The sequence below is a fragment of the Camellia sinensis genome, chromosome 2 (assembly GCF_055761805.1).
Source record: "Camellia sinensis isolate YWXY chromosome 2, ASM5576180v1, whole genome shotgun sequence".
Lineage (NCBI taxonomy): Eukaryota > Viridiplantae > Streptophyta > Magnoliopsida > Ericales > Theaceae > Camellia > Camellia sinensis.
The window spans coordinates 80,994,224-81,010,473 of NC_138962.1; the positions used below are offsets into that span (position 1 = coordinate 80,994,224).

A 16,250-nucleotide genomic window follows, 5' to 3' on the forward strand; every position below is an offset into this window, starting at 1 on the left:
GGGTTTGTGGAGCCTGATTAATACTATATATTTTATTACGCAGATAGAAATTATGCTAATGATATTCTAGTAATTTGCTAATGTGATCTCTAACATATATATTGTTATCTTCACAACAGTCACATCATAATTTCTTTTATTATTATTATTTTCATTCAGTATAGTAGAATCAGTGTGAGCGGTGGCAGATAATTTTGCTGAACCACGTGTCCTGTTTTCGTGTTTGTAATTGATTGATTCTTCTTGCTACCGTGTGGTTGATTCCTTAGCACTCCATTCAGGCCCACAATTTGGTTTCTGTTTACTTTCTTTCACAAAGGCTGGAGGAGTTGTAGTATCAAATTTTGCTTTTGTCTGTTTTGATGAGTCTACCATGCATGCTCTGGCCCTTTCTCAAACTTAAAAGGAAATTGTAGTGGAAAAAAAATCTCATTTTCATAAGGTGCAAATCTCTCATGTATGATGCAAGTATTTTCATGTATTTGTTGCATTTTTGTTTTATTTTGTTTTTTCTGTGCATGTCAGATTTACACTAAAAACATATTTTACCTATGATGTAATTATTTGAGAGATTTACTTATAAATCTTAATAGGCGGACTTATTGTCTAATTATTTTAACACTATACAATTTAAATGCAATTTGCCCAAAATTTAATGCCCGGCTTTTAGACACGGCTTCAAAAAACCTATTGGCCGGACTTATATATGGACTATCCACAAAGTCTATCATTCGGACCAAGTCCGACCCGGTCCAAACTTACACTTGGGCCGGGATTGAGTCGGCACGTAGACTCTAACCCTTTTGACAAGGCTTAGATGCAACTCTAGTGCCACCTTCAGGCCCATTATGGGGCCATCACTGGATTGACTGGGATGAGATTCATTAATCTGATTAGCATAATTAAATTATAATTTGATTGGAGTTGTTCTTAGCTGAAGAATGGAAATAAAAATTTAGAAGCTGAAATAAATCATGAAGTTTTATACAAATAGAAAGTATTTATTTAATGTTGTAACAAAAAAAAAAAAAAGTATTTATTTGATGTAAAACAATATAACAAAAAGAACTGCCCATTGTATTTATTTTAATGTGATTGTAACACTTTCTTACTTAACATGTTCATATACTAATATGCATCAAATTAAGCAACTATATAGCAAATTTTGTAGTCAATAGGGCATTTTGAGAAAGCCTCCGGCAATCTTTCCATTAGCTCCATGAGGGAAGAATCCGCCAGGCTTATGCTCGTCGCCAGTGACATATAAAACCCTCAGAATCTCAGCTGGAGTTCTCTTGTAAGAGATGGAGTCGAAATTGGAGGATAAGACATTGGTCTCTGTCCGATTCTCTGCACCGAGCTCAGGTGGCACTATGATGCCTTCGTCTTTGATCCCACACATTGCCAAGTTGTTCCTCAGCTGTGAAATTCGGATAGTAAACTCTGCCACTGTGTGGTTGTATGGATGGACCAATTCTTCAGCTCGCTCGTAGAGGTACATTCGTATAACGGCATCTTGTCCGGCCTCTACCCCTAAGAGTCCTGCCAAGAGCTGTACACAAAAGTATAGATAGATGATCAATTTGTCATTAAAAATGTGTATGTTACCCTCTTCAAGTTATGATTACGACATGATGTGTTTGAAGTTATTACTTAATCACATTTGTGTCGCAGAACGTACTCGGTGCATTGTGTATATTTGGTCCTCAAAATTGATCGACTTCTAGCAAGGTGAAACCGTTGGAGGATTCTCATAAAAATAAAAGAAATATTGTTTAATTTCTTCATTATTTGACCATTACAGAATTAATACCGGTTGAACTGTTATAGATTAATATTTAGGTTTTATTGTAACTTCTATACCAATTAATATTAATATATAACCATTTTGATTTTAATTGTTTGTGACATTATTTCATAAGAGGTTGGTTCCTTTCAGTCAAAAATCCGATTAGAAGGTGTTGTTTTGGGCCATGGAACCTATCATTGATTTCATTTTAATAATTTAAACAATTTGTTTTATTAAACATTTTGTGTATATTATTTAAAAAAATATAGATCCATAATTATAATCTATTCATCTTATTGGATTTGTCATTAAGAAAATAAATTAAGTTATGACAGAAAGTTTACATGTGCGTACTCTTTTGGGCATTTTTACAATCAACAATGATAGAAACCATTAATTTTGGAGATCTAAAAAGACCACTAATGACATGACACTCAATAAAAAAAGAAAAAAAATACAACACCAAGGCCAAAACATCAAATCATTCATGGTGGGACCCACTGCCACATCATTAGTGATAACACTAATTAGTGCTCTCACTCATTTTCCTTTTACAATAGTATTCTCTCTCTCTCTCTCTCTCACACACACACACACACAAAGATATGACAAACTTAGAGAGATTTCCGTTTTAGTTTGTATATTGAATTGCACTTAATTTAACAATTTCTTGTGGTTGATTTGGGCCCTGTTTGATAGGGCTTATTTTCAACTTATTTCAGCTTAATTTAAGCTATTTTGATGTGTTTGGTTCAGCTTAACAATATATCTTATAGTTTTTTGTAAGTCAAAAATCAACTTATTCTTTGAGTGGGTGAGGAGAATCTTAATTTATAAGTCAAAAATCAACTTATGTTCACAGTTATAAGTTATAAACTGTTTAGCTATAAACTATAATCACTTTCTCACAGCTCTACCAAACTATAATCCATTGGTTAGACCAAACTAGACATGCTACATCAAGTTTTCCAACGTGATATAGACTTCAAATAGTTGTTATTAGGAGCAGGTTCTCTCAAATTTAAAATTTAAATTTAAATTGTTTATTTGGCAGTTTCTCTATTATATCATCCTTGAAAAAAAATCAAATTGGCCTCATTTAGAAACAGACTATTTTAGTAATTTTTTGACTTTTTAACTAAAATATAAGATAAAAAAAATTAGTATGTTTGGAATGACTTTTTGATTTTTTAAGAAAAAATGTGTAAAAATTAAAGAAAAAAAATGAATCTTTCACTTTTTGGTATAAGTTGTTGGCTTTTAGTTTTTTTAGTGATTTTTTTACTTTTAGGCTAAAAAGTAATGTTGCCAAATGATGCCTGAATCAATAATCATAACATTGATAATTTATCTCTAAAAAAAATAAATGATCTATTTTTAAAAAATACATGTCGTTTATTTTTTGGGAAACAAATCCAATAAAATAAAAATATTATGAGATCTAAATTTTTGTCATCAATAATATACATATATATACATAAAATTTTTCATAAAACAAACGATTCAAATTATCTAAACAAAAACCGACATAATATAATGGTCAAATTCAAATGCCACACTTAACCAAAGTTCAATCCTTATTATTATTTATTATTATTACATCAGAAGCAATGTTTGATTGGTGAATAAAACTGAAATAAGTCAAACGAGAAGTTATCAGATTAGTTGAGAGAGACTAACCCGCTTTGACTTGTAGCCATTGAGAAGGGGATTGGCGCCAACATAACCAACAATTCCCATGTATGGAATCACATAGGAACCTAACATGTAACTCAGGCTGTCTCGATATGGGTCGAATGCTGGTCTCAGTTGATATCCAAATGCTTCATCAAACAGTTTTGCAAAGTTGTGAGCACTCAGATCCATCAGAGGCCTTGGAAACCCACCAACCGTTGATTTTAGGGCCCTGAAAATTTAATCATAGATATAGCACAACAATTTTATGACCAAAATTCAAGCTCTAATAATCTTTGAAATTTTCCCGTCTTTCTACCCCGGTGTATTTAAGTAGACGATCATATTTTGAAATTTGCGTGTTTTAAAATTTTTTATTGTATTGTGTGGTTGTTAATGTATTGAAAAGGAGAGATGATTTTTGCTGTATTGTGTGGCTGTTATGTATTGAAAAGGAAAGATTATGAAATTTTAAAACATAAGGTCCAAAACTATTTGGTAAAGTTTACTGTTTATTTATTTATTTTATTTACAGAAAACGTTAACATTTTATGTTTATCTTACTAAGCCTCGTTTGGAAATAGACTAATTTAGTAACTTTTTGGCTATTTGGCTAAAATATGAATTTAAAAAAAAAACTAGTATGTTTGGGATGACTTTTTAGTTTTTTACGAAAAGATGTGCAAAAAGTAGAGAGAAAATAAAATTTTTAACTTTTTGGTATAAGTTATTGACTTTTTGATTTTTCTAATAACTTTTTTACTTTTAGGCTAAAAGAGACGGTTCCAAAACGAGACCTAAGTACCACTTCTTTTTTTTTTTTTTTTTATGGTTTCATATCACCAGATTAGATAATAAGATATTATTTGTTTGCACTGATTGCTTATAAATTACCTCTAAATAAGGAATCAATCATGAGTATCTGCGTAGGAAGTGATATAAAATGGTGGCATAAAGCATTTTCCTTTTGGTAAAATGAAAACAAAAAAACATACATGCTATGTACATGTATTTCAAAAATTTATTAAAAAATAAAAATAAAAACGAAAGGGGTGACCAAAGGGTGGTTGAAGATTTTCCAATGGCCAAGGTGGTTGCTATCGCTGGCAAGTGGCAGCTAGACAAGGTGGCCAACGATAGTGGTGGTAGTGAGTGATGGCCGGAAAATATAGGAGTTGAAAATAGTAATGAAAACTTATTTTCAAAACTAGGAAAATTTTTTAGTTAAACATTAAAATAAGTACAGTTATTGTTTATTAAAAAAAAAAAAAAAAAAAAAAAACGTTGTAATTATAAATTTAAAACTATAAACATGTGGAAATTTGTAGATGGCTATACATACCTGAGATGACCGACTTCTTCAAATCCAAATTCATAGATGATGCTGTGTGTAAGAGAGTCAAGATTAGCTTTCTGGACACCAATGGGAGGAGGTCCACCCATGACAAGCTGAGGGGCAACCTTGTCGAGCCCGAATCCCAATGCTCCCCACAGGAAGAAGTCAGCTTCCAAGTGCTCTAGGTTCTCTGCAAATTGCAGCAAATCCACATCTTCTTCATATATTGGAACTGCATGTGGTGGGTATGTTGGTTGGCAAGTTGGGTAACTGAAACACATGTTCATCAATTTGCTTGACATCAATATCATCATCACCATCAACATAATCAATGAGGATGAGGAGGCTAATTGAACCCCCATTGTTGTGTTTGTGTTTGTGTTTGTGTTTGTGAGAGTAAGAGAGAAAGAAAGAGAGACAGTTATGAGATGAAATGCATGAAAGTTTTCTTTAATTTTTTTGGTTTGTAGCGTAAGCGAGTATTTATAGTGAGGGTGTGAACTAATGAAGCTTTTGCTTGTGGACTCATGCAAACACTTAAATCACATGCATAGCAAATTTAACTAAGCCATCTCTTTCACGTACAAAAAGAAATCATGATAGATTAGTATTCCTACCTCGACACGGTACAGTGACGCTGTGTTTTGTTGGAGGATTTGAGAAACGATTTGTAAAGAAAAAGAAAAAAAATAGGTGAAATATAAATATAATATACATATATTTCAACTACTTTCAAATACATTTTCTCTTTTCCTTTTCAAATTTTTCCAAAATCTCTCAACCAAAAATAAATGTATAGTTCAGATTCAGATTTATTCTAAATGCATAGTTGATTTTGAAGGTTTTTTTTTTTGTTTTGGTACAACGGAAAGTAAATTTTGAAGTATTTTAAAACTTAATCGAACTTACACACAATCACAATCAAAAAGTTTATTGGTAAAATGATAAGTGGCTACAAATTTTTGGAAAAATTGTAAAAATATTCTAGAGTTTAAGCTTACAACGAAATAAATCAGGAGTTATTAATTTTGTCAATTTAAATTTTAATATTTTGATTTTTTGTCAATCTAAACTATTAGTCTATTTTCAAAAAAATGAGCTTTTAGGGACAAAATTTTAAAAATGTCGCTAATAAATGTACTTTTAGGGACAAAATAATTTTGTCTAAAAAAATTTTATTTTTGAGACAAATTTTTTAGTCCCAAAATGTTAGTAATTCATTACTAAACCTTCGTTTGAGAAAAACTAATTTAGCCTGACTTTTAACTTTTTGGTTGATTTAACCTGATTAAATTAGTTCCGTTTCAGAAAAACTTTTGGTTTTTTTTTTTTTTAATGTAATGATTGTGAGAGAAAAAATGAAATGATTATGGTTTAGATATATATTTTATCTTATTGACTTATTTAATCTATTTTGCCTTTTCATACATATTTAGTCAATTTAGCTCTCTCTCTCTCTCTCTCTCTCTATATATATATATATATATATATCTTTACATATACCAATTTTCCATCTCTGTATTTTCTATTTGAAATTTCAATAAAAAAATAAAAAGGCCACCAATTACTATAACTAATAGGAATCATGTGATTTTGATTGATGCACTGTGCTTTTGGTTCATGGGTGGCACATAAATTTTAGATTGTGGTTGGCTTTAGGTTTGGAAGGAGGAAGGGGTGTGGATTTTGTTGTAGAAATATGTCAAATTGTTTCAGATCTTAAGCCCGAACCTTCGTAAGAAGGGTTCATTTTGCTCACCTCAAAATGTTTTGTTTACTTGTAGCAAAACTATATGACATTAGAAGAAAATACGAAAATAGATTGTCCTTTCTATTTGGCAATTTTCTCCATTAATCTTTGTCCACATTTCCTAGTTCTAATGAAATATTTCTCTTTTTTTCTTGAGTTTTAAAAAAAGAATAACCTTGTAACAAAAGGATTGTGAGTCAACTTGAAAGATGTTAAAGATGAGGTATAGTTTTGGAAAATAGTCAAACAATGAATTTTCTTTGATGACATTAGATTATGTCTATAATTTTCTCTCATCTAAATTTTCTTTGATGACATTGGATTCATTTACTTTATGTGCTTGCTTATTCTTGTTAAAACTAATAGTTTGGTTGAGACGAATTTCTCTGCAATTTCTTTGCCATTAGTTTGGTTGAGATGAATTTTCTCTGGCATTTTAATTTATATTACTTATTTGATTTTCACAAGTTAATTTACTCCATGTGATGAATTTTCTTTAGAATCCAAATTTTCTATGATTACAATTATAATCACATTAACTTATGTGTCTTGGTTGATTTTTTTTTTTTTTTTTGCATCTGAATTTTACCTAACCCATCAAATTATGTTGTTTGTTTGATTTTCACTGGTTAGTTGTCTCTTTGTGTGTAAATTTTCCCTCAAGATGAATTTTCTTTGGCATCACAATTTTCTCTGAACACATTGGATTCACTTTAGTGTATGTACCTTGCTTGATTTTCTATGACTAGTTGTCTCTTTGATTTTCTCTTTAATTTTCTTTGGCATTTTAATTTTCCCTAGCCACATTAAACTCCCACTAATTTGTATTGTTTGTTTGATTTTCACTGATTAGTTGTTCCTTAAGCTGAATTTTCTCTGGTATTTGAATTTTTCCTGAAAAATTAAACTCTCACGAATTTAAGTTACTTGTCTGATTTTCACTGGTTAGTTGTCTCCTTGTGTGTAATTTTTCCTTTGATATAAATTTTCTCTGACACTAAGATATCTCCTTTAGATTAATTTTCTCTAAACACATTGGACTCTCTTTCTCTCTGTGGCTTGCTTGATTTTCTTTAGCTAGTTGTCGTTTTGATTTTCTCTAGCATTTGAATTTTTCTTGCCCACATTAAACTCCCATTAATTTATGTTGCTTGTTTGATTTTCACTGGATTTCTAACTTTGAATTTTATTTTTGATCTTTTGGAATGTGTGATGTTTACTGTTTTTGAAACTGTAATTATATTTTGTATTTTAAGTTCATTGATGAACTTAGCATGGTATTTTCTTGTAAAAATTGTAGAAAATTTAGTTTGTGAGTAGTTTAATTTTCTCTGGTTTGTTCAAAACACAAAGAGAATTGTGAGCAAATTAGATAAAATTAGTCAAAACATAGAGAGATTTGTGAACAAACTAGAGAAATTTCAAACCAAAGAAATTTCAGACAAATTTCTTTGTGTTTCGAAATTTCTCTATAAAAATTTGAGGGACTCCAACTACTATAAAAATATTTCATATCCTTCATGCTATAAAATCTTAATATGAGGGGACCTCAAAAAAAATTCCCCAAATTTTTTTTTCCTCTAATCTTATACTAAATTAATATAGGGAAATTAATTTAACATCCCTCTTCCACTTTTACTAATGAAAGAGGTCTACAATATATATATATATATATAGTCTAAGGTCCCTCCATATATCACACCCACTCTCTCATTCACTCTTTCTTATAGATTTTTCTTTCTCTCTCTTCAAACCTCACATCTCTTCTTTCTTTGTTACATCCATGGCTGGAAGATCAGGGTTTGGCTCGACGGGCAACAATGATTATCGCCAAAACTCATGTAAAAGAATGTGAGATTGAGGGAGTCTGTAAAAGAAACAGAAGGTGTGTAGGAAGAGTCCAACTCAAGTATAAAGTGAAAACATCACAGCTTTTTGATTTTATAAGGCTTTCAAGCTTTTTGTGAGTAAAATTTACGATATGATCATCATTAGAAAGCAAGCTACGAACTTCATACCATTGTTGATCCGAACAGAAATTGAGTTTTGGAATTGCTTTGCTGAAATTTACAATGCACAACCTACATTAGGGATAAGTGATGTTAGAGTAAGGGAACTTTATCTGCACAAGTTTTCCACACTGGAAGGAATTTGGACAGTTTTGGAATGAGGTGTTGTCTTCACCAACAGAGTGAAAAAACAATAGGTGAGAGAGAACAAAGAAAGCCAAAATGAAGGGGCGAACAACCATTGTACATTCACAAAATGGGTAAGAATTGTGCTATTTACATGGTGAATTCTTGCCGTGATGCTTTGTGTTGGCTTTTTGATTTATTTTTTTTGGTTGAGTCAAAATACAATTTTCTCTGGTTTGGTCACAAAAAAAAAAAAAAAAAAAAAATTGTGAATAAATCAAAGAAAATTTGTCAAAACACAGTGAAAATTGTGAGTAAATCAAAGAAATTTCGAACAAGAGAAATTTGAAACATAGAAAAAATCAAAGAAAAATTTCAATCTAGCAAAATTTAAAACATAGAGAAAATTTGAAAACATTGAGAAAATTAAAGAAATTTCAACGCAGAAAAATTTCAAAATACTGAAATTAGAGAAATTTTTACCCAAAGAAATTTTAAAACACAAAGAAAATTTCAAAACATAGAAAAAATTAGATAAATTAAATAAACCAGAGAAATTTCGAACTAGAAAAATTTCCAAACATAGAGAAATTTGAAATTTCTTTGGATCAAAATTTTTCTAGGTCAAAATTTCTCTAGTAAAATGTTGAGGAACCCCAACCACTATGAAAATATTGCATGTCCTTTATTCTAGAAAATGTTAATACTAAGGATCCTAAAAAAAATTCCCTAGCAAAATTTGAACGAGGGGATTGTGATGTGTGAGCAAATCAAATTGAAAGTTATGTGAGCAAATCAAATTGAATTTTCTCTAGACTCTGTGAATTTTCTTTAGTTGTAATCATTGTTTGTAATTTTGTGAATTTTCTCTAGCATAGTCGCTGTATGAATTTTCTCTAGCTATGGTCACTGTGTGAATTTTCTCAAACACTGTGGAATTGTGATATGTCCAGAGAAATTTCAGTGAATATGTCCAGAGAAATTCTAAACATGAACACACAAACACACTCAGAGAAATTTTAAGAGGATTCTGATGTGTCCAGAAAAATTCCAAACATAAATACACAAATACACAAATACAATCAGCAAAATTTCTCTAGTTTCAAAATTTCTCTAGATCGAAATTTCTTTGGAAAAATATTAAGAAACCACAACTACTGTGAAATATTACATATTATTTATCTTATAAAATCTTAATATCATAGATCTTAAAAAAAATTCTCTATTGTTTTATGTCACAACTTAACAAATCAAAACGAAACCTTTTAGGCATAACTAGTAATCTTTTTTTTTTTTTTTTTAAAATCAAAATTACAATTACAATGAGTTGTTGAGTCATAACAACCACTGTAATGTATCATAACAAAAGTCATAATCAAACATCGCTTGAGGTATAACTAAATACATTGTCAATTATAACCAAAACAATAATCATAATAAACCAAAACTAACACCACAATCATAACTGAATTTAACTAATCTATATAATAAGGGAAGAGGGTTTTTGAATTTATCCTAGAGACAATTGTCGTACTAGGACATTTTAATGGTCATGATTCATTTATATATTTAGATGGACGACTGGGATGATAACCTTTTCTCTCACCTTACCACAATTTCCCGCCGAATACCCACGCCCACCCACCCACTCACTCTCTACAGAGGAGAGACCTACACTCATCGAACTCTCCCTATAAACTCTCCTCTCTTTGTCTTTCAAAACACCCATCCCCTCTCTCTCTCTCTCTCTCTCTCTCAGCCTTACTTCCCACCGTTACACTTGTACATCGCTCTCTCTCAGAGCCTTACTTCACTTCTATAACATTTGCAGTTTGATCCAATTCAGAGGAGAAACCACCGATCGGATCCATTAGTTTGGGCACAGGAGGGGGGACGTCCTAAAGCACAGAGGAGGAGCAAGGAATCTCTCTCCCCTACTACTACTCTGCATCAATCAAACCTTCTAATTTTGTTTCTCTTTTTCAAATTCATGTACTTTTTTTTTTCTTTTTTGTGGGTGGTTGGTGAGATTGGTGGTGTTGTTGCGGAATTATGTCCATGTGATTACTGTTAATGAAGGTTAGACAATTTAAAGATCAGGGTTTGTTTTGCTTTTTTTTTTTCTTTCTTTTTTTTCAGAGAGAGACAAAGTGCAAATCTATGCATACAAGTTATGTGACTAAGATGTTTTAGCTGTTTTGTGAATTCTTATTCAAACCTTGCTTATTAAGACTTTTTGAGATTTGAAATTTTCAAAGGGGAGCGTGAAGAAAATGCATCAAAGGCTTTTGGTGATGATAATGATGATGCCGAGGCAGATGTATTTGAGGATTTTTTGATGATGATGATGGCTTTTGGTGAGAGAGAATGAGTGGCATCAGGGGTTTTTAGGTTATGTGTTTCTAACCTTAAGTTGTGTTTGGGTTTTTATTTATTTATTTATTTTTTTTTTTAAAGTTCTATTTGTTCTTTATTTATATAGATTTTTTTTTTATGTAGGGTTTGGATTTAATTTTTTAAAATGTTTTGGATCTGAAATAATATTTGATTTTTATAAAAATGGGTTTTGATTTTAGTTTGATTTATGAAATGGATTTAATTCCTTAATGGAAAATGAGTGGTGATTTTTTACGATTTTGAAATTTTTTTTGAAATGGGTGTTGAAAATATATTTGTTTGGTTTTATTTTTCAAAAATTATTTTTAGGCTGGCTTTTGTTTGTTATTACTCAACTTTTTTTTTTCTCTCCATATTTTAGTCATTTTTTTTATTCTTTTTAGATATATCAAAATTAGATGCATTTAAAAAGTAAAATACGAAAAAAATTCAATAAAAAAAATCCAAATAAAAATGCACAGATTTTTGTTAGAATTTTTTTTATTGTTAGAATTTTTTAATATTTTAGTCAATTTGTTTTATTTGTCAAATATATTTAGATTAGGTGCATTTAAAAATTAAAAAAAAAATGAGTAAAATACAACAAAAAAAAAATCTAATAAAATAAATGAAAATACCTTTAAAATGATTTTTGAAAAATCAAACAAAACAATTTATTTCTGTCAAATTAATTTCTTTTTTTTCAGAAAGTTCAAAAAATAATTTAACAATCAAACCAAACCGCTATATCATGTATTATTTTTAATATAAATTCAATAAAATTAATAATTTTTATAAAAAATATTAACTTTGATATTAGAAAAATTTAAAGACATTTCATCATAAAATACTAACATTTAATTTCATACCTTTTTAATAAAAATTTTAAAAAAACTTAATGAGCTGAATTTTATAATTTTATAATTTTTAATAAAAATTCAGCTCGTTAAATTTATTTAAATTTTTATTAAAAAATTATAAAATTAAATGTTAGTATTTTATGATGAAATTTCTTTAAATTATTCTACTATCAAAGTTAATATTTTTTTTATAAAAATTATTAATTTTATTGAATTTATATTAAAAATAATACATGATATAGCGGTTTGGTTTTATTGTTAAATTATTTTTTGATTTTTTTGAAAAAATAGAAATTAATTTGACAAAAACAAATTGTTTTGTTTGATTTTTCAAAAATTGTTTTAAAGGTATTTTCATTTATTTTATTGGATTTTTTTTTTTTTTTGTATTTTACTCATTTTTTTTTTGTACTTTTTAGATGCACCTAATCTAAATATATTTGAAAAGTAAAACAAATTGACTAAAATATTAAAAAATTCTAACAATAAAAAAAATTCAAACAAAAATCTGTGCATTTTTATTCGGATTTTTTTTAATGAATTTTTTTCATATTTTACTTTTTAAATGCATCTAATTTTGATATATCTAAAAGTATTTAAAAAAATGACTAAAATATGGAGAGAGAAAAAAAAGTTGAGTAATAACAAACAAAAACCAGTCTAAAAATAATTTCTAAAAAATTAAACCAAACAAAAATATTTTCAACACCCATTTCAAAAACTTTTTCAAAATCATAAAAAATCAACACTCATTTTCCATTAAGAAATTAAATCCATTTCATAAATCAAACTAAAATCAAAACCCATTTTTATAAAAATCAAATATTATTTCAATTCCAAAACTTTTTAAAAAATTAAATCCAAACTCTACATTAAAAAAAAAATTCTATATAAATAAAGAACAAACAGAACTTTTAAAAAATAAAAAATAAATAAAAAAAACCCTAACGCATCTTAAGGTTAGAAACACAAAACCCAAAAATCTCTGATGCCACTCATTCTCTCTCACCAAAAGCTATCATCATCATCATCATCATCATCAAAAAAACCCTCAAATACATTTGCCTCGACGTCATCATTATCATCACCAAAAGCCTCTGATGCATTTTCTTCACGCTCCCCTTTGAAATTTTCAAATCTCAAAAAGTCTTAATAAGCAAGGTTTGAATAAGAATTCACAAAATAGCTAAAACATCTCAACCACATAACTTGTATGCATAGATTTGCACTTTGTCTCTCTCTGAAAAAAAAAGAAAGGAAAAAAAAAAAAAAAAGAGCAAAACAAACCCTAATCTTTAAATTATCTAACCTTTATTAACAGTAATCACATAGGCATAATTCCGCAACAACACCACCAATCTCACCAACCACCCAAAAAAAAAAAAGTATATGAATTTGAAAAAGAGAAACAAAATTAGAAGGTTTGATTGATGCAGAATAGTAATAGGGGAGAGATTCCTTGCTTCTTTTTTGTGCTTTAGGACGTCCTCTCTCCTGTGCCCAAACTGATAGATCCGATTGGTGGTTTCTCCTCTCAATTGGATCAAATTGCAAATGTTGTAGAAGTGAAGTAAGGCTCTGAGAGAGAGATGTACCAGTGGGAAGTAAGGCTGAGAGAGAGAGAGAGAGAGAGAGAGAGAGAGAGAGAGAAAGAGGGTGGGTGTTTTGAAAGACAAAGAGAGAAGAGTTTATAGGTAGAGTTCGATGAGCTTAAGTCTCTCCTCTGTAGAGAGTGGGTGAGTGGGGGTGGGTGTGGGTGTTCAGTGGGAAATTGTGGTAAGGTGAGAGAAAAGGTTATCATCTCAGCCGTCCATCTAAATATATAAATGAATTATGTCCATTAAAATGTCCTAGTAGGACAATTGTCTTTAGGATAAATTCAAAAACTCTCTTCCCTTATTATATAGATTATAGTAGAAATTAAAATTTCCTCACAAAACTTAAGAAAATTTTAAATTTTTTTTGAAATGGGTATTGAACTAAGGCACTCATCGCCACTTCCGCTTTGTGACTGTCTACCACCATCGAAAAGGAAAATCTTAACATTATATTTTAATAATTTTATTTTGATTTATATTTTAATCTCATTATTAATTACACCATACCTTCAAGCACAGACATACACTAGTACAATAATAAATCATAACTATACACATTTCTTTCAACTTGTGTACTATAAAATTTTCTTCATAGCTCATCGTTTGTCTCTCAGGTTCCAAACAATAATGTGTTCACCTTATCTCACCCACTAAAATATATGAATTACATAATTAATTAAAAATATTACGTAAATAATATTATATAATATTTCGAAATTAATGAGTTGGGCCAGACCAGAGTTGGGCCAAGTGACCAACAGCAGCAGTGGACGAGCCCAACTCTCCCCAAGCCGCCGAAGCCCTATCTCTCATCCCCAAGCTGCGCTCTCTGAGTTCTCTCCCACTCTCACACTCCGAGTCCATCAACTCCCTAACTCGTCTCTCCAACTCAGCCCCACTCACAAACCCGTCTTCCTCCCTCTGCTCCACTGGAATCGCCATCTTCATATCCTCCACCATCGCCGCCTTATTCAGGTGCTGCTCCGCATACAACGGCCACGCCACCATCGGAACTCCGGCCACCATCGCTTCCAACACCGAGTTCCACCCACAGTGAGTCACGAACCCACCAACCGAGTCGTGACTCAGCACCGCCACCTGCGGCGCCCACGACTCCACCACCATGCCCCTATCTCCAATTCTCTCCAAAAAACCTTCAGACATCAATCCATGAATGTCGAACTCGCTCAGCTCTTGAATCTGCTTGCTTTTCTCATCAATTGGCGGATTTTTCAACACCCACAAAAATCTATGGCCACTTCTCTCCAACCCTTTACCTATCTCCCTCACCTGCTCCGCCGAGAACGATCCTCTGCTACCGAAACACAAGAACACCACGCTCCGTTTCGGCTGCGAATCGAGCCATTTCAAACACTTGTGGTCCCTAGATCTGTTCTCAGGTTCAGCAATCAACGGACCGATGTAGTGAATCGGAGGAGTTGGGGAATCAACGACGCACAACCCATCTGCGATTGCTCTAATGGGTATTGGCTCGAGATCTTCGAATGTGTTGACTATGATTCCATTTGACTTGGGTAGATGAGAAGAGAAATAGAGTATGTCATGATAAGCCGGGTCGTCTCGGTCGAGTACAGGCTCAGGCATATGTACCGCTCGAATTGGGGGCAAACCGGGAACGTGAATTTCGGTGGCGGAGAGGTCTCTGAAGCTGTTGTGAATTTGTTTGTGAATTGTTGGGAAGTGGAGGTAGGCGGCGAGGGCCGCGGCGCCGGAGGTGAAGAAGTAGAATGTGGGTATTCCGAGGGCGGTGGCGATGGGGAGAGCGGAGGTGCAGAAGAAGTCAATGATGAGGGAGCGGATGGCTGAGGATTGGGAGATTTGGTGGAGAGAGTGGCGGACGTTGGCGGCGTTGCGGCGGATGAATTCGAATGCAATGGCGGCGGGGCTGATGGTGGGGGCGGTGGAGGTGGTGGGGGCGGTGGAGAGAGGAGGGAGGCGGTGGAAAGTGATGGAAGGGGTGGATTGGGAGATGGAATTGAGGTAGCAGTGGATGGAGGGTGTGTCGAAGAGGCCGGTGGTGATGAGGATGTTGATGGTGAACTTGGAGGAGTAGTGGTGGAGGATGAGCTTGCCTAGCTCTACCATGGAGACTACATGGCCCATTCCTGGAGCTGGGTATAGGACTATGGTGTCTTTCATGTTGTTTGGTTTCAAGTGTAGTCTAGGGTCCAGCTACCACAGTATAAGAGCATCTCGAACCCACTTCTCTCACCAAGGGAATGAAAATAAATTTTTTTATTTAAAAAGTAAATATAAAATATGTTACTATTTATTCAAACTTCAATCACAAATTTTTAAAATCTTTCATTCCCCCTTCATCAAAAACTAATTTTTATTCATTAATAAATATTTAATTTTGAAATTTTTGTAAAACATATTTAATATTATACTCATTTTAAAGGTATGATTTCACATTTTTTAATGATGTCAATTTTATAAAAATTAAATTTACATATTAAAAATTATTTGTAATATAATAAAAAATATAGAATGAATAGTGTTTTGGAGGACATCTTCTATTTTTCATCCTCTCTTCATATTTGGAGGATCAACTCATCCTCCTCCCAAAAACTCATCCTCCTCCCAAATAGAGATGAATTTAGCTGATGGGTTGGAATAACAAATCCTTTATATTTGAAGATATAGAGGATGTATTGGAGATGCTCTAACTGAGAGATTGTTGTTGTTTGTTAGTATTTGTCATTTGGGTG

The 16,250-nt window shown here is 31.6% G+C and overlaps 2 protein-coding genes across 2 annotated transcripts; both read right to left on the reverse strand.

The window, feature by feature from the left end:
- Window positions 1–1,056: 1,056 nt before the first annotated feature.
- LOC114323024 (ferritin-like catalase Nec2) lies at window positions 1,057–5,265 on the reverse strand. The gene is made up of 3 exons (XM_028270479.2): window positions 4,806–5,265; window positions 3,470–3,695; window positions 1,057–1,552 (listed from the first exon to the last, which is right to left on the reverse strand). Exons 1-3 carry the CDS (start codon window positions 5,159–5,161, stop codon window positions 1,172–1,174), a joined length of 963 nt encoding a protein of 320 aa, XP_028126280.2. The 5' UTR covers window positions 5,162–5,265; the 3' UTR covers window positions 1,057–1,171.
- An 8,798-nt stretch (window positions 5,266–14,063) lies between these two features.
- On the reverse strand, window positions 14,064–16,250 carry LOC114323023 (UDP-glycosyltransferase 88F5). The gene has a single exon (XM_028270478.2). The coding sequence runs from the start codon at window positions 15,676–15,678 to the stop codon at window positions 14,236–14,238; it is 1,443 nt and encodes a 480-aa protein (XP_028126279.2). The 5' UTR covers window positions 15,679–16,250; the 3' UTR covers window positions 14,064–14,235.